The following is a 27,823-nucleotide window of genomic DNA, read 5'->3' on the forward strand; positions in this document are numbered from 1 at the left end:
ACTTTAGTCTGTTTCATCGGCAGTGTATAAGGATTGGCAGTGTCACGAGTGATAATCCTGTCCCATTCACTGCAGATGTCTCCTATAGATTCCTTCTTATTTTTTACCCCCAGATGTCTTGCCACTCACTTTGTTTCCTTGCTCGTATGTTGTTCATTGGAGGCAGAGAAGGGTGAGCTCCGCCCGGTTGTCATAAATCATATTTAATTTCCCTCTAAGTGCCGTGACTTTTTTCAGGTGGAGGAGGGTAGGGCTGTCTTTATGAAGGCGCTCTGCGATCTGAAGCTCCGCCTCCAGTGTCTTTCTTTCCTTAGCCTAATTTAATAAAAGACGAGTTTGTCCTGCGAGCACCGCTCTAAAGGTGTCCCAATTATTCGATGGAGAAGTGTAATTTGGATTGTTGTCTTGAAAGTAGTTGTTTATGGCCATTCTCATGGAGTCTCACATTAGACTATTGCGAATAAGGGATCCTGGGAAGAACCACGGCTTGTATTTCAGCGGGGGTGCTTACCAGTCTAGGCTTATGAACACTAGTGCATGATCAGAGGACACTATAGGGTAGAATATGCTGTTTGTAAGGCCTGGCTTAAGATATTGCTTATAAAAAAGTAGTCTAGACGTGAATAGGTTCTGTGTGAATGTGAAAAGAAGGGACAATCTCGTTCATCCGGATGGAGTGTACGCCAGGCATCCAACAGGCCTAGTTCTTTCAAGGATTTAGGGAAGCTTCATCTGATCAAGCTTTGTGGATGTGTGCTATCTGTCCCAGAGTCCCAAGTAAGATTAAAATCTCCCATGACTATTACTCCTTCTGCAAAGTCCCCAAATGCAGAAAGAAATGTGTGTAAGAACATGGCTTGATTAGTGTTGGGGGCATATAGCGTAGCAAAAGTGCAGTGACGACCCTGTATGTAACCCTTCACCATGACATATATACCTTCCTTATGAGCCTTACAGGGCTCTGGTGTAAACCGTTATGATGAGTGCAAGAATAACGCCCTCTGTTGTGTTTAGAGGTTGTCGAGGATTTATAGACCATTGAGTAGTTTTATGTCTCAGGCGATGTTCCTCGGAGCGTTTAAGATGGGTTTCCTGGAGCACTACCAAATCGTGTCTTAGGTTGGATATATATTTCCACAATTTATGTCTTTTGGCAGAGGAGTTAAGCCCCTGTACATTGCACATCAAGGTAATGAGAACCATAATCTAGAATGTCAGAGATTTCTGCAATAGCATGATAACATTTAATAGCCTTGCCCGCTCTGTGTTCTCTTAACCCCTTCGGTGCTCATGACGGAACGGTTACGTCATGAGCGTCGGTTGGCCTGTGCTCATGACGGAACCGTTCCGTCATGAGTCCATTGGTTCTTTAGAACCTTCAGCACCGCAGCGGAATTCGCGCAGCACTGAAGGGGTTAAAGTGATCTCTCAAGAGCCTTCTCCTCATTATCTTTACTTTCCAATCCTGCTTGCATGTGACTCACCCCCATGTACCAAACTAAAAAGTAAAATATACCACATAACACAAACAAAACACTGAACGTTGCCTCCCAGGTGTAATATTATCAACAGTACAATACCTTTCTTCAGGTGTCTTGGTCACAATCCGCTAAGGCAATCTTAGTAAGGTTGTAAAGAGAGCTGGAAATAACGCATTTTGAAGAGACATAAGAGAAAGGAAAATAAAAAAAAGGAATGTGAGTAAGCTTTGCCCAGTCATGACATCATCATCATAGATGAAACCCCTACGACAGGGCAGTCCCATTGGGCGTCTAGACCACCAGTTTGAAAAACCACATCTCTCCACACCTTTCCAACTGGGGGCCTCTCGAGAGTTATATGACCCCCACCGTCGAGTATATAGGCAAGTCTCTTCACTGTCTCCTGTGCGTCTTTTTACGTGATTGGGTCCGCCATTGTTTTTGCTTTGTTCAGTCCTGGTGGAGAGCCTGCAGGTCTTCCATCTTAACTGTCTGCTACCTGCTCTGAAGGAGATGAGAGACAGAGAAGCTGCGTTGCCCCCAGGAAGTCAGTGACATGATGGGGCTTATTGTGGAAATCGAACGCCAACCCAAGGTGATATGTCCATCTGTATTTGATGTTATTCAATTGAAGCTTGTCAGTGATTGGCAGGAATTGTATCTGCTTGCTAGTGTAGCTGGGGCAATGTCCTGGAAAATGGATCAAGACATTCCCTGGAAGGAGACCTCATTGGACTTTTGTGCGGCTTGAAGGATTGCTTCTTTCACCTTAAAGGAGTGCAGCTTGACCAGCACATAACGAGGATGGTGTTTTTCACCCGGCGTAAAGGGGCCTACTCTGTACACTCCTTCAATCTTCACTTTCAATTGTGTTTCCCCGAGCAGCTCAGAGAAGATACCTTGAGTAAAGGCCTTCAAGTTTGGTCCCTCCGCACCTTCCTGCAGATTTTGAATCCACACTTTGTCCCTCTATGACCTATTTTCAAGGCCTTCACTTTTCCGAATTTATATCTTATGTTGGCCGCAGAGGACGTCGACCATGGTCTCCAAACGCTTTGTGCGGCCCTCCAGTTCCTGCACATTAGATTCCAGGTCCAGAGCTCTGGTTCCAATGGAGTCAACATTTTTTTGGAGAGTCGCCAGACAGGTGTCAATGTCTGATTTAAGTGTCTCAAGAGAGGAGGTCATATCCGCATTTAGCTCCTCTCTCAGTTCTTTTTAAAGTCTCTTAAGAAGCCAAGAGGTGAATCTTGGCGATCCACCGTAATGAAATAATTGGAGACCCTATTGCTCTGAGCTTTCTTAAGGGGCATAAAGGCTTTAATGGGATACTTAATATTAGCACTGGCCCAGTGGTTCTCTGCACTTAGTTTGCTGTGGCCACCAGGTGTCTATGTGTAGATGATATTGGACCGAAGGAAGAAATTGCTCACGTTCACCAGAATTGTCTGAATATGTGGACCCCGACCTTTAGGCGGCTGCGACAAAGCCTCTCTCCCAGCAGGGCCAACCCGCCGTGATGTCCCACTCCCAACCCGGCACGCACCAGGTTCCAAGGTAGGCAGGCAACGCATTCAGCACAGTCCGACCTCCGAGCCAGGGGCGTCCCGACTCTGTCCCGCAGCAGCCCGAGTGACAGTGGAGCCACCGCGCAGTGACCGGATTTCTGAGTGAGCAATCAACGCCCTGGCTAGGCGGTCGATTGGGTGAAGTCGATCCGCTGGGGAGAAAAGGCAGATGCGATTACACGAGTGATCAGTGCGACAGGGACCGCCAAGCCGAGGGGGATTGGACTTACCAGTTTGGAAACAAAGATGATGGCCGCGCTCTGGGTTCCGCAAGGATTAGGAAGCCTGGGGTTAGCGGGCGATACAGTTAAAACGATCCGCTGGTGAGAGAGGCAATTTAGATTAATTAAATGGACGATAAACCAGGGCGGCAAGCCAAAGGGGAATTGACTTACCAGGATTGGAGCAATGTCCGGATGCAAGCTGGTCTGGCTGTCGGTTCCGCGAGGATTAGGGAGCAGGAGGAGAGTGGGAGCCATGATTGTTTTTGCTTGCATTATAATGTGATCGTATCAGGTGATCGTATCACGTGTCAAAGCAACGGGTCGTTTGGGTAACAATGGGCGCCCAGGGGCACTATGGCGGCCATCTTGGAGTGGTGAAGGGATTCACTGGTGGAGTGGTGCAACCCTATTATAGTGTTACTAGCATGCACGTGAAATTTAAAATTGTGAATATTAGACCGAAAAGTGGCGCAAGTGAGTGTACCACATTTGTCGGCTCGCTCTTTTTTTGCTGCATTGGAGCAAGGGGGAGCCACATTTGTGAATTCTAAAAAACGGCGCAGTGACTTGGTGTAAATTACATTTTACATAATGTATAATTAACATTGGAAGGAGGAGAAGGTCAAGGGCCATCTCTTGCTGGAGCCAGTGCTAGTTATGCCTGGTCACAATAGCCCGTTGGTACTTTATCAGAGGGTGAACAAGGTGTTTGTACAGTTTATGTCTTATAAAAGGGTTGTCCAGTCCTCACTTCTATTTAATCTGGTCTGGATGGTGTTGAACTGGATTATAGTTTTCAGTTCTTCTCGATTCAGGAATTGAGCCAGGTTGCCGCCTCTTTGTGGCAACTTAACGGCTTTGAGGATAGTCCACTTGATGTCATCCGCCGTGTGGTTTAGTTCTGAGAAGTGCTCTACCAGCGGAGCATTAGGAGTACCACACCTGATGCGGCTCCTATGCTGGCTAATGCGGGTCTTTGCTTTTTGGGTAGTTTGGCCCACATACATTTTCGGGCAAGGGCAGAGTATATCATAAATAACATTGCAGGTGTTACAATTCGTGAAAGATTTCATTTCAACAGTAATGCCATTGTGACAGAAATTTCGTGCCTCAATCGTAAAATCACAAACATTGCAGCATCCACATTTTACATGGCGTAACACTGGTGGTAAACCCCAATTGGATTCAATTGTTATTCTGGGTGTGGGGGCCGGTAAGGCTGCTCTGATCAGGTGATCTCTCAAATTCTTGTTCTTGTGGAAGGCAAATAGAGGTCTTTCTAGGTTGATAGGCCCTGCATTTATTATTGGCCAATGCTTTAGAATGGATTTTCTGATTTTATTTGAGACAGGGGAAAATGTGGTTACACAGGCTATCCTCTCAGTCTTATCACTTTTCTTTGGTGTAAGCAGAACCTCTCGTGGGCAATACCAAGCCCTTTTAGATGCAGTTTTAACCAGTCGTCTTGGGTAGCCACGAGTTTTGAGTTTGTTTGCAAGGATATTGGCTTCCCTGAAATAGTCTGTTTTAGAAGAACAATTGCGCCTTATCCTCAGGAATTGGGAATAGGGCAATGAATCTTTCAAGGCCCTAGGGTGGTTGCTGTTGTAGCTAAGAAGAGTGTTACGTTCTGTGGGCTTACGGTAAAGGCGTGTTAGAAGTTCGCCTTCATTGTGAAAAATAGTCAGATCTAGGAATGCAATTTGGGTTTTGTCATGGGTTAGGGTGCAATGTCAAGCTTCCAAATCAGAAAAATTTCGCCTATTTAGCGACGCCATAATACTATTCCCGGTAGGAATGGGTTCCCATCCGCCAAGATCGATCCAGTTTCTAGCGCATCCATAAACAGGATGGCCAGATTGGGGGCAAAAATAGCCCACATGGAAGTCCCCTTTATTTGCTGGTAGAAAGCATTGTCGAAGTTAGAGAAGTTTCGGGAAAGGCATAGTTCTAGTAGCTGGAGGATAAATAGGGTAGGGACCCTGTGTGGACGAGGGCGAGTCAAGAGTTTTTTGGATGACAAGAAGAGCAGCTGTCTGGGGGATGTTTGTATACAGCGACTCTACGTCCAAAGTACAGAGTGTACTAAGTACTGGGTCAAAAGGATAGTGTTCTACCAAATTAATCATTGCCATGATATCCCTTACGTAGCAGGCTGTAGAAGGCACAACTTCTTTTATAAAGAAGTCCACATATGCTCCCAAAGGTTCCAAAACTTGAACCACAGAGGCACTATCAGGACGCCATGTAGAGCCATTCACCTGGCTCTAACTCACCGTTGCCATACATAGCAAACGGTCATACCGCCTCCTCACCACCACGGAGGCCTTAGCATATAAATCGAGTCACTTGCTCACTCACCCTAGTGTTGAATAGCACCACTGGTTTGTCAGAACCCACAGCACGCCCTTGCTGGCAACTTATCACTGCGAATCCGAATGTTAAAAACGTGGCTTAGCTGATTTCTCAGAATGTTAAACTGCTTATCTTTTGTTCTTTTTCCCTGTTTTCTTCCCTAACAGGCGCATATATTGTTTTACCAGGCAATTATATTTCTAAGTCCTGAAGATGATCCCTTTTAATTAGAGCACGGGATCAAAACGTCGACTTCTCATAGTAGACATACTGTTGACCATTGTATATTATTGTCTGTATGTACTGCTCTGGGAAACACTGATAAGGAGTAGTTTCTGTCCTGTAACTCCAGTTCTGTAGTAGGGGTATCTCTGTTATAGTCATAATCTAGTGAATAGTCCCGCCCATGTGCGTGGACCCCGGAGCAATCAAAAATAATCTCTTAAAGTGTCGAAAAATGCAGACCTGCACAGACACTTAAGAGAGAATTAAAGACAGATAATGCAGCCTATAAAACAGGCTACACTGTCCAGTACTTCAACTAGAAATTCCACCAAAAAAATCCACAAAACAGCAAAGCCTGTACAGATTTCCCTTGCTCCAGCAGCAAAAACCCTCTGGAATGATAGAGAGGAGGAACTGGACAGACAAGCCCCATAGGCTGCCATTATGTGGCTCAGAACAGGATACTGTGCCTTTAAGAGAACTTTCCAGAACTTCACAGTATCCCAGAATGCACTGCAGGTCCCTTTTACTTTCAGTTCTTTTTGAAGGCGTAACACGCCAGACCTGTAGCATTCCTTACATGAAAATCTCTCTCTCTCTCTCTCCACCGGGGAGGCGGGCGGGCGCTTATGACTATAACAGGGATACCCCTACTACAGAACTGGAGTTACAGGACAGAAACTACTCCTTCTGTAGCAGGGGATCTCTGTGTATAGTCATAATCTAGTGAATAGAATAGCAAGCCCATCCCCACACCAAAGCGGCGGTGGAGAAACGAGAAATAACACCACTATTGTGCGAACAGATTTCGCAGCGAAGCCTGCCCAACCTGAGCGTCTGCCCTGGCATCAGTGTCCAGGCAGTAATGCTTAGCAAAGGTATGGACCGACTTCCAAGTGGCCGCCTTGCAGATTTCTGCAATGGGAACATTACGAAGCAAAGCCGTCGTGGCAGCTTTGCCCCTGGTGGAATGAGCCTTAGGTTTGCCCCCTAAGGTCTTATTAGCCTTTTGGTAACACAATTGTATGCAGGACACAATCCACCTCGAGATGGACTGCTTAGAGGTAGCAAGACCCGTCCTGACTGATCCATAATTGATAAACAATTGGTCCGACTTACGAATATCTTTGGTTTTATCCAGATAAAATTTCAACACCCTCCTAACATCCAGGGAATGTAAAGACCTTTTCGCTGGAGATGAAGGATTCTGAAAAAATGTAGGCAAAGTTATAGTCTGGTTGACATGAAAATCAGAAATAACCTTGGGAAGAAATTTAGGGTGAGTACGCATAACAACCTTAGCAGCATGAAATACAGTATAAGGTTCTTGGCAACACAACGCCTGAATTTCACTCACCCTGCGGGCCGATGTAATGGCCACGAGGAACACTGCCTTCCAGGACAGGTGCTGCAACGAAGCCTTATGAATAGGTTCAAAAGGCTCCTTCATCAATCTGGACAGCACCACATTCAATTCCCATGAAGGCGAAGGAAACCTGACAGGAGGGAATACTTTCTTCAAGCCTTCCAAAAAGTCTTTGATCACAGGGATCTGGAAGAAGGAAGTCTGTGAAGGGCATTTCCTGTAGGCAGTCAATGCAGCCAGATGAACCTTAATGGAATGGACATTAAGGCCAGACTGCGCCAGATGTAGAAGATATGGAAGGATGACATCTTCCTTACATGTCGTCGGGTCATAGTTCTTGGACTTGCACCAAATGCAAAACCTCTTCCACTTGTAAGCATAAGAAGTCCTAGTGGAAGGTCGCTTAGCCTCCTTCAGTATGTCCATGCAATCTTCTGGGAGATTAAGATGGCCATATTGCACTATCTCAGGAGCCATGCCGCCAAACTCAAAGACGAGAGGTTGGGGTGCAACATCTGCCCCCCGAACTTCGTGAGAAGGTCCGGCCTGCACGGCAGCTTCATGTGAGGAAAGAGAGACCGGTGAAGCAGGTCCGTGAACCACCACTGTCTGGGCCATTCCGGGGCAATCAGTATAATCTGCGCCCTGGACTGGGACAGCTTGATGAGAACCGTCGGAATAGGGGAATGGGTGGAAAAGCGTACAGAGAGCTGTTCGACCAGTTGATCCATAACGCATTCCCCAGCGTCCCCGGCTGGTAGTACCTGGAGGCGAAGTCTCTGCATTTGCTGTTTTCTGAGGTGGCGAACAGATCTACGTCTGGAGTTCCCCACCTTGCGAAGACTTCTCCTAGTACTTCGTCGTTTATGACCCATTCGTGGTTTTCCTGAATCCGTCTGCTCAGTGCGTCTGCCTGAACATTCTGCACACCTGGCAGATGGGTAGCCGTTATCGTCAGTCCTCGGGCCAGAAGCCAGTGCCAGTTCGCCTGCGCCACCTGCGACAGGGTGCGTGATCTTGAGCCCCCCTGCTTGTTGAGGTAATACATCGTGGTCGTATGGTCCGTCTGTACAAGCAGAGAGTTGGTCTGGAAGGACGGGTGAAAGGCCTTCAGTGCCAAGTGAACAGCTCTGAGTTCCAGGAAATTGATGTGGTACGTGGACTCCGTCGGGGACCACGTCACTTGAATCTGTAAGTCTCTGGAGTGCGCTCCCCAGCCCTGGAGAGAAGCATCCATCACGATAGTCTGAGTGGAAATGTCCTTGTGGAAGGGAACCCCTCTGAGGAGATTCTCCGCTGAACACCACCACTTCAGAGACTGAAGAGCATGCAGAGACAGTCGTATCTTGTCGTCCCAAGATCCTCTCCTCTGATCCCACTGATCCTCCAAGCACTCCTGCAGCGGTCTCATGTGCAGCCGCGCGTGTGGCGTTAGGAAGATACAAGAGGCCATCGATCCCAGTAGAGAAGACACCGGCCTCACTGTTGTAGATGGTGTGGTCATAAGAGCCTGAGCCTTCCGAAGGAGAGATAATCGTCGCTCCTCCGAAGGAGACACGCTTGCTGACATCGTATTGATGGTGGCTCCCAAGTACTGAATGCACTGGACCGGAGTCGGGACAGACTTGGACATGTTGATGTGCAACTCCAGCTTGTTCAAGAGAACGCACGTCTTCTGGAAGTGCGTTTGAGCTTCCGAGAAGGAGGAGGCCTTGATCAACCAATCGTCCAGGTACGGGTAGACAAACACCTTGTTCTTCCGCAGGTGTGCTGCTACCTCTGCCATGCACTTTGAGAAAGTTCTGGGCGCAGACTTCAGCCCGAATGGCAGTACTGTGTACTGATAGTGATTGGTGCCGACTTGAAATCGCAGGAACTTCCTGTGTTTGTGTGCAATGGGCACATGGAAGTACGCATCCTGTAGGTCTATTGCACATAGCCAGTCTCCCTGTTGCAACTGAGGATAAATCTGATGCAGCGACAGCATGCGAAACTTTTCTCTGCGAATCCACTTGTTTGCCTGTCGCAAGTCCAGAATGGGCATGAACTCGTTCTTGTCCTTCTTGCGAACCAGAAAGAACCGGGAGTACAGACCTCTTCCTCTATGAGACAGAGGTACGTCTTCTATCGCCCTTTTCCTTAACAGGATATCGGCCTCCGCCTGGAGCTCGCGCAGTTGATACTGCGAGCTTACCGGAGGAATTGATGGAGACGGGCTGGTGAACGGAAGACTGTATCCAACAACAACAAAGAATCTTTATTCGGTGATTAAAAATCACCATAAAAGCACACACATGTATACATAGTAAAAAGTCATTAAACATTTCCAAGATCCTTTGTACAGAGTGTAAACGGAGCATAAAATACAAAGAGTGAAACAGTGTATGACACTTAAAAAACATAAAATTTGAGACATTTCATTCTTCTCCCCTGGTATGTCTTAAACGGACCGCTACCTTAATAAAATTCATAATGCTACATAATGTTAAGGGGTTCGAAGCTTTCTGTAAAAATACTAGTGCCTCCCTAGCGTGGACCAATTCGTTTTTTTTTAAGAGGTTTACAAGGAATCTGCGTCTGGGCATTGTATAAAAGGGGCAAAGTAAAACAAAATGAAGGGAGTCCTGCGGAGACATGTTGTCGCAGCCGCAGGGCCCCTTCTGTTCAATTGATGTAGCAAATCCTACTGGTGATGCCAACATAAATGGGAGTAGGTTCAGCCTAAAACGGCACATCAAGAACCTGTCCTGTGCGTTATACATGAGGTACAAGTATGGTTCCATACCCTCCGCGCTCTTCACTAGGTTATGGGCCCTCACTGTCTTTTTACACCCTTCCGCCTCAGCTCTGCATAGGTTTTTCCGCTCTAGAAAATTTTTCCCTACTTGCGACTTATTCTGGGCTACAATTGTTGCAGGGTTAGTAAAGAGGTTCCCAAAACCTAGTTCCTCTAAGGTGTTCTTCACATAATGGAGCCAGGGGATGCGCATACATTTGTCCCTCTCCAAACAATCCGCTAAGATTTCTCTACTGAGTGACGCATCGGGATTGACCCAGATTTTTAACCAGGCTACTATGGGCCTCAATTTTACCAGGTCTTCTATATATGGCCTCCCTAACTCCCTGTGGGCAATCAAAATCCAGCGGTGCTTTGGGGTACCCTCAGGATTGATTTCAAATATTTGTTTTCTTCCCGTTGGATTCTTGTGGTATTAACGAAGCCCCATACTTCTGCCCCATAAATAACTTTGGAGCATGATACAGAGCTGTACAAGTTCATTACCTGTTCCGGGGACCATCTTCCTAGCCTCCTGCCATAGCTAGCTATTGCCCCGTTAGATGCAATCATTTTACCACAACACTCCTCCACCAAGGAATCAAACTGTAAGGCGCCATCAAATGTTACACCAAGATAGGGAAACGTTTTGACCTCTTCTACAATGTGACTCCCTATTGTGTAAGTAAATTTGGAGGTAGATTTTTTCCCCGCCAGGAGCACATAGGATTTACCCAAATTAACAAAGAGGTCCAGGGCACTCATGAACTTAACGAATCCATCAATCAAGATTTGTAAGCTCCTGGGTGTACGTGCAATCAGCACCGCGTCATCTGCATAAAGCAGAACAGGAATATGACGCGACCCGACCCTTGGGCAATCAACCTTTAAACCTAACAAAAACTGCTCCAAATTATTAATATACAGGGAAAACAAAAAAGGGGCAAGGATGCAGCCTTGCCGAACTCCGCTCATACAGGGGAATGAGTTAGTCAATCCCCCCTCCCTATTGTAACGGACCTTAGCCGTAGTGTCACTGTGCAATTCCCTCAAAATGTTAATTAGGCCACTCTCAATCCCCATGCTAAACATCATGCCCCACAATTTCTCCCTATTAACGTGATCGAATGCCGCTGCCAAATCCATGAAACCCATATAAATGGCTTCATCACTAGCCATGGTATATTTGGCAGTCAGCATATAAAGGTTCAGGCATTGGTCACTAGTGGACCTCCCTGTCCTAAATCCGTATTGAGTGTCCGAGAAGATGTTATTTTCTTCGGTCCACTCGGACAGTCTGTTAAGAATTGCCCTTCCCAAAAGTTTTGCTGACACATCAATCAGGGAAATCGGGCGATAACACTTGGGGTCGTCCCTATTGCCCTTCTTAAAAATCGGCACAATTACCGCTTTTGACCAGGACGGAGGCAGGCCGCAGGTAATAGCAGTGTTAATGACCCTTGTCATTAAAGGGGCCCAAAGTTCAATGTTACTCAGAAACAGATCTGGGGGAATTCCGTCGGGCCCCGGGGCTTTATTTTTAGTCAGACCCTCAATCCCTGCGGTGATCTCCTTAATAGTGAATTCGACCGGTGGAGCCTGAATTGGGATAGCCGATAACTCTACAGTAGTGTGAGGCTCGTGGTTATACAGACTCCTATAGTGGGTAACCCACTGTTCTGGGAGGATATTAGCCCCTATCTCCGGGGTGTCTTTTTCCTGGAAAGTTGGGTTATTAATAATCCTCCAGAAACCCGCTAGATCCTTTCTTTCCCCTACTTCTCTTAAATCTGCCCACGCTTCTGCCTGCAAGACAAGTTTCCTCCTCTTAATCTCTTTTTTATAATTTTCTCTGCACGCCTTCACTTTATGGGGGACCCTTGGTTTAGATTTAAGGCAGCTTTTCAGCTCCCTCAAAGCTTTGGAGCAGTCTTTATCAAACCATCGAGGATTCCCGTGGTTCTTTAAGGGCACACAAGTCTTTAGTAGACCGTCGATCAACTTGGCAATCTGATCGAATGCCTCTAGTAGCCTCAATCCGTGAACCTCTGTGTCTAAACAATCATTGATGGCCAGGTTGCCGGCGTCCACCAGGTCCTTGTAAAACTTTTCCCCGTCAATTTTGGCCCACTTAAGTCTCCTGCCTTGATCAGTTGCCCTCTCCGTGAGTGTGTATTGAGCTCTGTTTCTTGGGCCCACCCTGTACAACAACTCCAAGACGAGAGGGTTGTGGTCACTGAAGCCACTCCATTCAATCCCTGCACTAGTTATCTTATTTATCAGAGATCTTGAGACCAGGATATAGTCTATGAAGGGGATGAGCACCCTCTGCCCTTAAATGTAGGTGGGAGTGTACCATCCTCCTGCGTCCCCATCATGTTAATAGTATGCTCGAGGTCATACTTGAGCCGGAGCGTACTAAAAGCTAACCCTGTCGGCGTATGGGAAAAGTGCGGCCCCTTCTCCAACGGGCACTGGGACCAGTCTGGTTTTTTTTTTAACCATTGCCGGGCACAGATGGCAATTATAGTCTCCCATAACCAACAGTGTGTGTGGCTGCCCCTTTTTTTGGCCCGTTGTTTCCTGACCCAACCTGTGATCCAGATCAGCAGCAAGAGGGGTGTAGGTTCCCACTGTCTCATTATTGTAGATGTTAAAAACTACAAATCTAAGCCCCTTCCCGGAAAACCTAACTGCCTGAATCCTGTGGGAATTCCAGTCTAGGCAAGAGCAACTGCCCGGAAGGCCCAAATCTATATAAGTAGATAATCCTCCCATGGCTCTCCCTGATCTTGATTTTTGGGCGGGTACAAAAAAACACTTATATCCTTGCAAGTGGAAGTTATTCTCCGATGCCCAAGTCTCCTGCAGACAGATTACATGGAATTTCCTGATATAGTCGAGCCACTCTTTGTTATTAAATTTTCCAGCCAGACCAGCTATATTCCATGAAATAATTCTCAATGCCTCGCCCCCCTGCTCCATTCCCCCCTGGCGCCCCCTTTGTAACTCACACCCGGTCTTATCCATATCCGGCCCGTGTCCCTCTCCTATACAACCAATATCTACTACCCTGGGTTCATCCAGCACAGGCATCATGCCACAACTTGATGGCATTTGCTTTGCCACCAAACTGTGCACCTCCGGCTCTTCTTTCAGAACCCCTTTACCCCCTTCTCCCCGAGGGCCATTATCCATTTGTCAATCTACCCCCTCTAAGCCATCCAGACAGTGAAACCGGTTGAATGTGTGAAGGGGTGGCTCTGGGCACCTGAATACTGGCCTGGGGTTGAATTCGTGACGATCACTTCTCCGACCGACCCTTTCCCAGTTATCATAGGTACGAAACGTATGTGCAGGGGCAGGGACAGGGATAGGGGGGAAGAAGAAAGACACATGAAGGGTTTGAATGGTTGACACCTGCGATCTATTCTTTCCCTGACATATATGAGAGACAGTTCCAACGTCCCTAAAGCTCACCAATATGCAATCCCCTATAATGGATTTGCGAGTTCTCCCCACCCATGGAACCCTTCTAACCATTACGATTTCGTTGTTTAAGTGTACTGGTAAGGGTCTGTTCAAGTTTAACCACTTAATTACCCTACTTTTTAGGGCACAAAAGTCCTCTGCTTCACCCACCTCTAGCGGAGGAACGCCCGCCATGACTACAGTGAAGTCATTTGCCTCTGGTGGTAGGTTAGGTCTACGTGGCCTGGGGGGAAGCTTCATTAGTGGTGTTAGCGAGACACTATTTGTAGGCTGTGGTGGAGGAACAGAGTTTACAGGGGTGGTAGGCCCAATGGGATTAGATGTCTTCATTCGAGCAGGGTTATTCCTCTGGGATTGTGGTGTGGCGGCCACAATCGCAACCTGTGTCGGGGCTAAGCTCATTGCGTTTTTTGAAGGATGTTTAGGGGCTGTTGGGGTGGCGATGAGCTCAGGAGGCCTTCCTAGAGAGTTGACCGGGAATTTCATACTACTTAGTGTAGCCTCAAGGATGGTTAATCTAATTTCCACCTTTTTAATGCTTTCACTAATTGGTAACAATAGTGACCTCAGCAGAAATTCCAAGTTGCCTAGCGGGGCGACAGAAAGGGGGGCATTGGCAATGTTATTTTCTATATCTTTCATCAAACCGGGGGCCAAACCGTCCTGTGCAGCAGCTTTAGGATGTGACTCCTCCACTGTTATCACAGTCGGTGTGGGGGGTTTAGATGGCTTCCCGAACTCGGAGTGAGGGATTTTGGGTTTGTTTTTTCCCTGTACACCCTTCGTCTTCCTCCTGCGTTTGTTTGGGGGGGGCCCAATAACTCCATGTGCTGCAGCTGGCTTAGGTTTAGCTGTCCTAGGTTTCAGGGCTGGGGGGGGTTGAGAAATTAGATCAATAGTCACCTTGCTTGGGCTTATGCTGCTCACTGGGGTAGAACTCGTGGGTGACGCTAGGGGGGTTTTTATGCAATCCCTCAACAGGAATGGGACATCATCTATTGGGGTCAACTCTACACTAGGCGTGGTGGGATGTTCTCCAAGAGGTCTATTTTTCAGGTTATCAATAGAGCGTCTCCGCTCAGCTCTAAGCCGGTTTAAAGTGTTCTCCTTGTCCCCTTCCCCCACAGCCCGAGGAAAATAATTCTCTACGGTCTTGTTTTTAACTCCACACTGTTTCATGGGGGTGCTTTCCCTAGCCGGGGACGGCATGGCGTCTAGGGTTCAATAAAGACTATGGGGCACTATATCCCTTACTCGGGCCAAATGCCAGAAGACACAGCCAAGAGAGTAGGCCCAGCCCAGCCTACTCCGGCCTAAGACGGCCTTAGACGGTCCCGCCCTTGTCCCGGGCTTCTCCCGCGCGCTCCCGCGCCGCGGGAGTGCTAGAGACCAAATATAGTGGCTACAGGCAAGGAGGGGGAGGGGTCGGGGAGAGCGGCCCAGGTGATCGAAATCCGGGCTGGCGGGTGCTCCAGGGAATTGGAGTCCCAGTCCAGCACACGCGCTCGCTCGCAGCCCCGCCTCACGCACACAGCTCCCTCGGTTCCTCCAACAGTGACCCCCAGTAGCAATCAGGCACCCCTCACGAAGCGGGACCCGCGGAGCGGGTACCGCGAGGAGTGAAGGTAGACAAAGCAGCACAGTCCCAAAAGGAGTGTCCAAAGCAGCAAAGCGTCCCGCTGGGTAATCCACTAACTGCAGATTTTAAGAGGCTCAAGGGTGGGGGGGAGGGGTCGGGGAGAGCGGCCCAGGTGATCGAAATCCGGGCTGGCGGGTGCTCCTGGGAATTGGAGTCCCAGTCCAGCACACGCGCTCGCTCGCAGCCCCGCCTCACACACACAGCTCTCTCGGTTCCTCCAACAGTGACCCCCAGTAGCAATCAGGCACCCCTCACGAAGCGGGACCCGCGGAGCGGGTACCGCGAGGAGTGAAGGTAGACAAAGCAGCACAGTCCCAAAAGGAGTGTCCAAAGCAGCAAAGCGACTGTATCCATTGCAAACAATATTCAGCACCCACTTGTCCTGAGTAATTTTTCTCCACTCTGCCAGAAAAAATTGAACTTCTTCCCCCCACCGGAGCGGGTAACGGATGAAGGGGAAGTAACCGCTCAGGGCCGAGACCCGGCCGGGCCTTTGTTCGTTGTAGAGGACTGTTGTCCACCTCTACCCTTCTGGCGCTTCTGGAAGGGTCTCCGGAACTGCTGCTGTTGCTGCTGCTGCTGTCCCGAAGACTGCCCTCGTCCTCTTCCCTGCGCACCGAACCGCCTCTGGAACCGTCGGTAGGGCTTCTTTTCTTTGGGCTTCTCCAAGCCCACAGTCGTCAGGGTCTCTGCCTCCGCCTTCATGCGGGCCATCTCATCATCGGCATGCTTTCCAAAGAGTGTTTCTCCGGAAAAAGGAAGATTAGCCACTCGCTGCTGGGCCTCCGGCTTGAGGGACGTGAGCCTGAGCCAAGCATCACGTCGCTGTTTGATACCATGACAGTAACCATGGGCGGCCAAGAGAGAGATATCCGCAGCCGCGCTGATGACCTGGTTTGAAACCAGCATCCCTTCCTTAAGTATCTCTAGGAAGTCCTCCCTCTTGTCTCGTGGCAGAAGTTCCGTGAACTGTTGCAGGGAGTCCCACAGGGCACGGTCGTACCGCCCCAGCAACGCTGAATCGCTTGAGGCTTTCATGGTCGTGGAAGCAGTCCCACACGCCTTCCTTCCAGCCGAGTCAATCCAACGGCTTTCCTTATCAGGCGGCACTGTGGAGGACGGGGAGGTAGAGTGTAACTTCCTGGCTGCCGTCACTATAACGGAATCGGGTACTGGATCCATCCGCAGGAACGCAGGGTCCGAATCCGGGGCCCTGTACTTCTTCAGAAGCCGTGAGGGAGCGGCCTTCACCACCGCTGGCGTAAGGAACAGCTCCTCCGCAGGTTCCACCAAACCTGGCACTAATGGCAGCAGAGGGCGAAACACATGTTTTTTGTGAAGTGTCTCAAATATCACGGACGTCGTAGGTGTAGGAGCCGTCACCGTGATGCCCAACTTTGTAGCACCCCTCAGGAGAACCTCCTGGAACGTGCTGATGTCGTCCACCGGAGACACCCTTGTCCCCGGGGAATCCGACAAGGTCGGTGAATAGGATCTTGTCCTGGAGGATTCCGTGCGGGACCTGGATCCCCGCCTCCTATGGCGATGTCTAGATCTAGTGGAAGATCTGTGGCGACTCCTCGATCTTCCTCTCCGTCCGGAGCGTGATCGCGACTTCCTAGGCCTCGGATGATCCGCCGGTTCCACCGGAGCGGGCGTCTTAGGTTTGACTGGGGCCTGCGGCTTAGGAGTCCCTGTGGGAGGGGTCGGAAGCCTGGGTAAGGAGACCGACCTCGGAGGAACCGGGGGCGGCCTTTCTGGTACCTGAGGTCGAGGTATGGTCTGCGGAAGCGGAGGCAAAGGAGGAGGGGTAGGAGCCCTCGGAGGGAGACCCCTCGGCAATGGAGGCGGAGGCGTAACTAGCCTCTGCGAAGGATTATACACCTCGGAATAAACCGAGCCCGGTGAGCCTCCCATGGCATCAGGCCTCTTTTCACGCTTCTTCGACGACGAAGAACGGTGACCAGACGGCGAGCGTCGGCCCCTCGACGTCGAGCGTCTCTTCCTCGGCATCGACCGTCTTCTACGCCTCGACGGCGACCTTTGTCCGCCTTGACGGTGATCTCTCGCGCCTCGATGGCAACCTCGTCCTCCTCGACGACGACCTCTTGCGCCTCGAAGACGACCTCTTGCGCCTCGACGGCGACCTCGTCCGCCTCGATGTGGCGACCTCATCCGCCTCGACGGCGACCTCATCCGCCTCGACGGCGACCTCTTCCACTTCGACGGCGGTCCACTCCTCGACGACGAGGTTCCCCTCGACGACGATCTTCTCCTCTTCGCCAACGGCGGTGTCGCTTCGACGGCGAGCGCCGACGCCGGGCCCTTCGACGTCGATCACTCGACGTCGAGTCCGACGAGGATGAAGCCGAAATCGTCACAGGAGACTTCGACTGCGGTCTGTGCAATTCCCTCGACTTCGAGCATCGACGCCGCTTCGACCCAGAGCCCTGGGGAGACGGGGAACAGACTGCAGTCATCCCTCTCGACGTCGTGGTCGGCGAAATCGACTCAGATGGAGAATGGGGACGCTTGCTGGTCTTCCTGCCCCTGGGGAGCCCCCCAGAGGCCTCAGCACGGGCAGAAGAAGCCCCTCCAGACCCACCTTGTGCCTTCAGCCTTCTGTCCTCGAGGCCCTGAAGCCTGATCTTCTGTCTTTCCTTCAGGGTCCTGCCAGAGAAGCCCTGACAAATCACACACTTCTCTGGGACATGGGAAGAGGGAAGGCAGAGGATACACACCTCATGGGGATCTGATTTGGCCATCTTCCTGGAGCACTCCGGGCATTTGTCAAATAATGCAGGCATATGTGACATCAAAAAGGAGCAAAAACCAAGAAGAACAGCACTAAAGTACTTTAGAAGCACTTAATATCGAAATAATAGTGAAAAATCACCAAGAAACCCTTGAAAAAGGGAGAGCTCAATGCTCCAGGGTCCTGCTTGCAGGAGCCGGAAAAAAGAACTGAAAGTAAAAGGGACCTGCAGTGCATTCTGGGATACTGTGAAGTTCTGGAAAGTTCTCTTAAAGGCACAGTATCCTGTTCTGAGCCACATAATGGCAGCCTATGGGGCTTGTCTGACAAGTTCCTCCTCTCTATCATTCCAGAGGGTTTTTGCTGCTGAAGCAAGGGAAATCTGTACAGGCTTTGCTGTTTTGTGGATTTTTTGGGTAAAGTGGATTTCTAGTTGAAGTACTGGACAGTGTAGCCTGTTTTATAGGCTGCATTATCTGTCTTTAATTCTCTCTTAAGTGTCTGTGCAGGTCTGCATTTTTCGACACTTTAAGAGATTATTTTTGATTGCTCCGGGGTCCACGCACATGGGCGGGACTATTCACTAGATTATGACTATACATAGAGATCCCCTACTACAGAATTTTGACTCTTGCAGTGCCCAGATCGCTCATTTCTTTTTTGCCTGAAGAACCTTTCCTTTCATTTTCTTTCCTCTCTATTTTTAACCTTCCAGTAGGGCGCAGGACTGTGCCTTACTGCAATAATTGTTTGTTGCGAAAATGTATTTAAACTCTTAAAACACTTGAATTGATTTACAATAAATTCCCTGTCCGGCTGGGCAAGGAAAACATATAGCAGCCTATTGTGGTCTATATAGTACAAGTTTGTTATATCTTCTAGCTTGGGACCTCTGTTTTTTCTTACTGACCTTGAGTTTTCTGGCCAGTGGATAATACAGATTTTACAGGTCTGTGGTGAGACCTCGAGGCTCTATATGAACCCAGCGAAGTCAATACTTTTTCCTGTCTGTGGTGTTTAGAGTCGAACGGCATGAGCAGCAGATCTGACCAGTGCAGTTGAAGGTTTACAATACTTTGGGGTATATATCTACCTGGACCTGGAGGTCTCTTGGCTGCATAATATTGGTCCTCTGTTGCCGCGGTTTGAGAGGAATTGAGCGTGTGGGCCCCAGTGCCCCAGTCACTGCTGGGCTGATCAGAAATCTTTAAGATGGGGTCTGCCACGACTGCTGTTTCGGCTTCAAAAGTACCCATACAACATTCCATATTCGTGAATCCGGCAAATGAAAGCCGTCCTTAATCATTTCCAGTGGGGGGAGGCGCAATTCGCTTGGCTCTCCGCACCTGCATTCAGTACACCTTTTGCGGGTGAATCGCTGATGCAGACATGCATTCCTATTAATGCTGCTTCTCACCTCCTTAACATCAATGAGTGGTGGTATAGTGACCAGGCTGTTCCAGAGTATGATGGGCAATTGGCAACCGGTCGGTCCTGGACTTTCTATATAGTCATACAGGGACAGAGAACTTGCTCCTGGCAGCCCGGGTGGTCATTCAAATATGGCCGTAGACTGTTAAGATGATTGGGCTGGTGGGGGAGAGTGACAGAGGAGACGCCGTTGTGGCATGGGACTTAACTGCGACAGGTGTCTGCGCTGCTGTGGTTCTGTGACTGGGACCTTATAGGCCTTTCCACGTTGGGGAGCGTCATGAAGGGAACAGTTCTGAAATCCTTCCAACAATTGCAGGATGAATACCAACTTCACCGCAGCCAATTCTACAAGTACTGACAGTTTTGGCATGCCTTATTTTTTTATTTTTTTATTTTTATTGATTACAGGTGAAATTCAAAAAGCATGCGATTACATATAGCTACTTTTGCACATTGCTCGCTTCTTGGCACAATAAACCCATTAGTCAAAGATCATATAGTTATTACTTTTTCCATAGACAACCTCAGCTGGTAATAGTCCCGTATTCATTCAACTCAACTGGAGTCGGTATCAGGCTCAAGGGAGGGTGGGGTGCAAATGTTCCTTCTGTAGGTGTTCCATGATCCCCACATTCGGCCCACTTTTTGGGGCATCAGCGATGGATATATACTGCCCTTTTCGCTATCATAACCCCATCCATGTCTCTATACAATTTTCGGTATGTCGGGTAGGTTTGGGCACCCCAGTGAAGAGCTATATTACGTTTGGCGAACATCATGCCCAGTGTTGCCCAGTCTTGTACTGTATGGCTGAGGTCAGTCGGCTCCCAGACGTTTAAAAGACACATCTTGGGTTCCGGCAGGAGGGTTACCCTGCTAACTTGCGTGATGGTTTGCATAATTGTTTCCCAATAGGCCATTATCACAGGGTACCCCCATATTGTGTGGTAGAATGAGCCAACCTCCCCACATTGCCTCAATAAGAGTGTATTCTCAGCCTTTCCTATCCTGTGCAATGTCACTCTTGTGTAATATATGCAGTGTTGCATGCCTTATTTTAATGTATTCTGATCATTGAGGACTTGCCAGAGTTTAGGCCACTAGAGGGCAGGCTGCTGATGGGGGATTTGGGTTCCCACTAGATTCCTACAAATGTACCAGAACTTGCTAACACATAGCCACACCACCTTGACAGCGTTGCAGGAGGCTTGGAGGGAGACATAGAAGACTTTAACCATGATGACTGTAATGGGCCTTTGGTGGCCCCCGTGGTGCCACTATATCTTCACGCCATCGTCTGATTCAATTTAAGCACCTGCATAAGGCCTATTATACTATGCCAAGCCTACGGCGAATGGGGGTGATATCCTTCCCCGTGTGCCTCCAATGTGGCGTGGAGGAGGGGACCTTCTTCCACATGGTCTGGAGTTGTACCGCACTGCAGCCCTTCTGGAGTGGTGTGACCTGTTGCTTGGCTCAGGTGTTGTCGTGGGAGGATCCTCTTGATCCCAAGCTTATTCTCCTTCACAGCACAAAGACGATCGGAGAGAATCGATATAAACAGCATCTTTTATTTTTGGGACTAACATTAGGTAAACAAGACATCGCCCAACATTGGAAGGCAGAGTCTCTGCCTTCGGTGGGAGGGGGGAAGACGGCCATGGACAGGTGCATGGGGATGGAGATTGCAGTCTTCCAGGCGGGGGCTGCCCCCAGAGCATGGTAGAATATGGTAGCGGTGGGCAGATTATCGAGACACTATGCTATCCCCTGTATGGTCAGCTGAAGCCCTCATTGAAATGGAGGTACATCGTATGGTTCTGAGACTTATGAGAGGGTCCTTATTTTTGTATGCTACATGAGGCCATGAGTATAAATAATGTATGGGATTTGGGGGTGGTGTTGTGTTTGCGCTTGCTATACTGGGTTATGTAACATTGGTATCATCAAGACTTGTTGCAGTTATGGCTAGGCATCCATGCGAGGGCCGCCCAGGCCTTGATGGACTGAAAACTTAAATCAAATGTGTTATTTCATTTTTTTTAAAGAACAGGTCTCTTTCCCAGAGGAAAACTGTTGTGATGGACAGGCACCCATATCTTTCCAAGACCATGAGGGGTACTTATTTACTAGATAAAAATGGGTGAATTCTTTGGCTGCTGAAATGTGACTGTCTGCTTTTGTTAAGTTTTGTAAATTTTTTGTCTACCAATGGGTCATCTTGCAGTTAGAAATATGGTAACATTTATGTCCTACTAAAGGTGCCTAGAGTGAGAAGGGCCCGCATGGGAGGAAGATCTTTTCGCTACCTGGTGGCGAAGAGCTGGAATGCTCTACCCCTTGATCTCCGTTTGGACCCATCGGAAACTAGTTTCCAGAGGAAATTAAAAACACACTTCTTCTCAAGATAGTTGGGTCCATTCCTTAATTCTGGTTGAGTCTGTATTTCTTTCAGTTAGCGCGGAGACACGCTTCTTAGCGTACCAGGCGCTTTATAAAAATCCCTTTATTATTATTATTATGTTTCATTTACCCGCTTCTTTATCTTTAATGATCCTTTATGGTAAAAATATTGTGTAAAAATCACATTTTATCTTGCTTTTTTGTTTTCATTAAAAATCCGTGTGTAAAGTTATTGAATACTTCTGTAATTACTTTAACATTTTACACATTCAGGAACATATGATAATCAGCTACATGTATGGTTCTTTTCAAAATATAATCACCTTACCTGCTAATTGCTCAAGTTGTTTCATCTGCTCCAATTCATATTGCTGTTGGACTTCATAAAGCAGCTTCTCTATCTCAAGGGCTGCCTTGATCACTGCAGGACCAAGACCTGTAATTCTGATATGAGCCCTTCCGTTATCCACAGTTTCCAATAAAGATATACTGGGATCAAGTTTATTAACAAGCTCTTTGTTTTCTTGCGCTCCAAAGTAAATTATATGGTTGTTTTCAATTGTAAGCCCATTATGGTGCTCCTTAAGGGTGTGCTGAATCCACGCTTCTGCCTCATGTACATCAGTAAGGTTAATTCCACCAAGGTGGACTGTTGGTTTTGAGGATTTTGGCTCAAACGTCCTACTGAAAGAACTTGCCATTGCAGAATCTGAGGAGAGAAAATCATGGTTTTCAACAACTGATAAGATGTCAAACATTTTAAATATCCCTGAGAAACATATGGCATGAAGCAACAAGAAAGCTACAGTGGAGTATTAAGTCACACTATTTCTATAATACACTCTACAAATTAAAGGACAGATGTACTAAGCTATTTTTGCGTTTGCAATTGACCCATTTGCGACTGCAAATAGGCATTCTGGTATGTATGAAACCCAAACTGCAATACAGTAACACTTTACCAAATCGCAATTTGGGTTTGTGATCAAATACAGTTTCGGTATTTGGAAGGGGAGTGTTTAGGGCGTCCCTTCCAAATACTTAAACGGAATGGTATGTACCAATGTTTTGCAACCAAATTCTGGTCCCGAAACATTAATACTTAACCAACTACAAATGTGTAGTAGTAACCCATGTGCAAATGGGAAAGGATCTCTTCAGGACCCACTTCCCCTTTGTGAATGTAAAAAAAGTTTGTTTATGAGGAGGTAGTGGTCCACAGGTCCACCCATCTTCTTAAAAAAAAAATTAAACTAAAAAAAAAAAAAAAGAATTTAACCGCAGATCCATTACTTTTAAGGGAAATGGCCTGTATTTATATATATATATATATATATATATTTTTATTGCTTTATTTAAAAGTTATGACAGACATGGCAGTGTGCTGACCTCAGCAGGCCACCATCCCTGTGAAAGCTGCAATTCATAATGGGTAGCAATTTGCGAGCTCCCACATTTATATTCATGAAGTAGGTTGAATTGCGACCCACTACGAATTGGTAACTTGCAAACGACCCATTCATACCTAGGTCAGGTCAAGGTCAAAGATCCTTTATTCGGCCACTGAAACCATAAAAGCAAACATTTAAAATAAGACATTTCATAAAAATACAATCAATTAATAAAAACCAAGATCACACAGATAAATATACTAAAAACAACTGTACAAAGCAATAAATCGGACACTGTTATTGTTTCTAGGGCCAAGTTTGCAAACAGCATGGGATACATTATATGAGGTGCTGCAGTCCTTAAACATAAAACCAACTACTATGATTAATATAACATAAAAAGCATGTGATGACACGTAATGATCCCTAGGCGCAACCTTCAAAAACAGACTAGCTACTGCAAGGACAGCTTCTTCCTGTGTCTAATGGTCCCCATTAAAAAGCTTGCAACCCCAAAACAGCGCATGGGAGAAGAGAACATTTGAAGACATAATAGTGCAGGCCTTACTTGGGCACATTGACAGTCTCTGAGCAGCGGAAGTATAAACGTTCTACGCGGAGGGTCACAACAGTCACAGAAAAAAAAAATGTAGGGTGTCCTGCTCTGAGAAGTTGTCACATGGGCAAGGTTTAAATGTTATCTCACAACAAGGTCTCTACTGTAGGAATTATAACCTTCCAGGGTACCACTCCACTATTTAATACTCACAAAGGGTAACCTAATGGTTTGATAACTAGCATATGAATAGGAGTGTGCACAACACTAACTAGAAAAAAGTGGGGAAATGAGCATTTGCTTTTTAAAGACGAGAACCCTCACTCACCACTTGGGTGACATGCTTCATCAATGGGTTCCCTCTTACACACAGTGACAGCAAGGTGCACGGTGTGGGCTACAACTCTCCCTCAGGAGAGGAGCATGAGGTGTTCTTCACTCCAATGTTCTATATGAGCGAGGGCCAGAGTGCACATTGTTTCTGGTCGTTTTTTGGTTTTTATATGAGATTAAGATGACAGAAAATACTAGTATAGCGTTTGATGAAGACATGGTCCAGGCAATACTGCAAACACCGAGTATTTTGGATACACATATTTCCCATACATTGTCTAACACAGAAGAATGGATCAAACTTAATAATGTTAAGAAACAGCACGTCAGAACTATTTTGCACACTGTCATACTGACAGAATATTTGAGAGGGAATATTGCACCCTCAGGATTGATAGTGACAAACGCCCGAGACTCTTCCTAGATAATAAAACTTTTGTGACCAATTGGTCAAAGATTGCATGGCGTTGTACTAGAGATTGGCTAGTCCTGATTATTAATACAGCTAAGGAAACTGACGATCTCCTAGCAATTGAGATACAAACATTGGAAAGCCAACTAAAATCAGGGATTCAGGTTACTATTTATAAGAAGAGACTTGAAGAAATCTCTAAGAATCTCAATGAGATTTAGGATGATTTGGTTAAGTTTAAAATTAAAAACTGAAGAAGGATCTAGACAGATTTACTTTGGAGAAAGTTTATCCTTATATGACTGATGATTATCAAGCCACTCTAAATAAGAAAAAAAGGAAAAAGAGGTACAAGAGGATGGCGTAAGGATACAGATGAATGGACTTCTAACTCAGATGAATGGAGTGATTCGAATGATTCGGATCCGGGATATGCACCTACAAATTTTGCAAGAAGAGGAAGAGGTAACATGCACACATATCCTCGACAGACCCCATGGTGGCCACCACAACCATGGCCGTATCCACCACACCCTTTTAACCCTGGTCCATCTTTTGGAGGCCCCAATTATCCTCCTTTTTCTGGTCAGGCCAGAGGAAGAAGAGGACGCTGAAGGGACGACAACAGAGGCCCAGGGATGGGCGGACAGCAACAAGTGAGCTGGGACCCGTCTATAGAACAGTGACTCGCAGTATGACAGCGTCCACAAGCGACCTGACTGTCTAGTCGTCAATCTCAGCTCTAAAACTCTCACGAATTTGGAACATAATGTATTGTCTAAGGGACTTGGTTTTGTTCCTCCAAAACTAGAGGATGATTTTATGATCCATAACGAGCAAGCAGATTTTTTTCGGAAAGTAAGACTACATTTTTTCTTTTCCAATTTGGAAAAAGATGAGACTAATTTTGTGTCTAATACGGGTCTGAGGAACAACTCTACTTTTTTGCCCTCCTACAACAAGTACCTTCAGAAGTCACCACGTTTGAGAAAGCAGTGCTAAAAGAATATGAATACAGCTTAGATAGTCCTTAGAATATGTTTTGCAATATCTCTAATGTGGAAAGGAAATGTATTCAAGAATTGGGTAACAACACGAACATTGCGATTAAACCGGCAGATAAAGGCAGGGCAACCATCATTATAAATACTGCAGCTTATCGCAGTGAATGTCTGAGACAATTGAATGACCCAAAATTCTACACTCGTATCCTACAGGATCCCACATCGAGATTAGAAATACAGATCAGATCCTTAGTAGAGGAAGGGAGAGAGTCAAATTGGATCACTAAAAGTGATTGATTGAATAAAATTTATATCGCGCAGACAATAACCCGAAGGCATCAAGGCGCCTAACAAAATATCATAAACATAAGCATGACACCATTACAGATAGGCCTGCACAAAGAGATGCGTCTTCAGAGCACTTCTGAATGCCTGAAGAGTGGGTAGGGATTGTAGTTCCATTGGATGAGCATTCCACCACCTAGGCGCCAAGGTGGAAAAAGCCCTGCCACCCCATTTAGCTCTCCTAAATCGGGGGGCTGACAGAAGAAGTCTACCAGAGGAACGCAGATCCCTAGAGGGAATATAGCGGGACAAAATAGATCCTATACCAGTGGGACTATTTTTAGCTAGGGCCCTATAGGTCATACATAGGGTCTTGAAGCAAATTCGGTCCTCAACAGGAAGCCAGTGTAACAGCTTTCTAGCCACTGTAGCTGAGGCCCGTTGGGGGAGATCCAGGACAAACCTGGCAGCAGAGTTCTGGACTACCTGCAAGCGCTGCAGTAGACTTTTGTTCAGTCCCGCATACAGCGCATTGCAGTAGTCCAGCCGGGAGCCAATAAGGGCAGCTGCAAGCTGTTTCCTAGCCTGCAGTGATAGGTAGTGCCTGATCCTCCTAAGGATGTGGATAATGCCCCAACAGGTAGAAATGGTTCTGCTGACCTGTTTACCCAGGTTGAGGGCGGGATCAATCATGACCCCAAGATTTTTTGCAGAGGAGGTAGGAGTGGGGCAAACTCCTAATGAGACTGGCCACCAACAGGATGACCATACATCCTCTTTCCCTCCAAACACCATCACCTCCGTCTTCTCTCCGTTCAGTTTCAATGAGTTGTGAATCATCCATTGTCCGACTGCCTCCATACAAGATCTAAAATTGGAGGCAGTCGGGGCGCCTGACTGGGAGAGAGAGACGAGTATCTGGGTGTCATCCGCATAGGATACTATCTCCATCCCATAAGATCTAATTAGCCTGGCAAGTGGGGTCACATAGAAGTGAAGCAGAACTTTTAATCCAGATTCACCCTAAGATTCCGGCATTCTATATCCTCCCTAAAATACATAAAGAACAAAGACCGCCACCGGGGAGGCCAATAGTGTCATCATATTTACAGAACACTAAGCATGTTCTCTCTCTTCTAGACACAGAGCCTTTTGACCCTACTATAGATATTTTGGCTACATATGATGTTGAGTCGTTATATACAAACATTCCGCAGGATGACACTCTTGAAATTATAGAACAACTACTTAGGAGTCATCCATCCGATGATCTGACTCCTAACTCCTTTGTCATGCAGTGTGCCAGGATGGCACTTGAATTATTTCAGTTATGAAGGAGACCTATACTGGCAAACGACTGGCACTTCAATGGGCAGTACATGTGCTCCCAGCAATCCCTTTGTACAACGCCTTAAATTGTGGAGACGATATATAGACGATATCCTGGTCATCTGGGAAGGTGACCAGGAGTCTCTAGATCTGTTTTCCCACTGGCTGAATAGCCAAGATCCTAATTTAAGATTCACTGGTGAATCCAGTATTAGTACTGTATCGTACCTAGATTTACGATTGGACCCTAAGAATGGGAAGATTCAGACTGAATTATACCAGAAGTCTATGGCGAGGAACTCTTTACTTAGGTATCATAGTTTTCTTCCGCAAGCCTTATTGAACAACCTTCCAATAGGGCAGTTTTTAAGGTTACGTAGAAATTGCAGTATACGGACTACTGCTTCATCCCTCTAGTTTTGTTTGAGAGCCTGCAATAGCTTCCTATGGGCAGCAGGACAGGTGCCATCGAACCACCTCTTGGTCTTGGGGCCTCTTACCTTACTCTAAATGGTTGCAGTAGATTCTACCTGCATAGTTATTTTATCAAAAGCCTCTGAAATAGCTCTTATCATGCGTACTGGGGTCCATACATGCTTGACTCTGTGGCACTGACAACAAACAGGTTATTCAGGAATCTTTCCGGGGTAATCCTTTACCACTTCATTCTACATGCTTGGTCTTTAGTGCTGATGTTTGCGTTCGAGTAACAACTAGCCACTGCCCCTTTTAGAGCGGTGGAGTAAAACTCCTCAGTTTCACTGCAGGGGGGGCGGAGAGCATAATATAATCAAT

General features: G+C 47.2%; 1 protein-coding gene across 3 annotated transcripts in view; it reads right to left on the reverse strand.

Moving 5' to 3' along the window:
- Positions 1–27,823, reverse strand: part of PARP9 (poly(ADP-ribose) polymerase family member 9) — a 797,801-nt gene that overhangs the window by 204,493 nt on the left and 565,485 nt on the right. For all 3 annotated transcript variants that reach the window (XM_078682417.1, XM_078682418.1, XM_078682419.1), the window contains one exon: positions 22,047–22,427. In XM_078682417.1, the coding sequence (XP_078538543.1) occupies positions 22,047–22,427 (381 nt within the window). The remainder of the gene's footprint in view (positions 1–22,046; positions 22,428–27,823) is intronic.

The sequence above is a fragment of the Lissotriton helveticus genome, chromosome 3_1 (genome assembly GCF_964261635.1).
Source record: "Lissotriton helveticus chromosome 3_1, aLisHel1.1, whole genome shotgun sequence".
Lineage (NCBI taxonomy): Eukaryota > Metazoa > Chordata > Amphibia > Caudata > Salamandridae > Lissotriton > Lissotriton helveticus.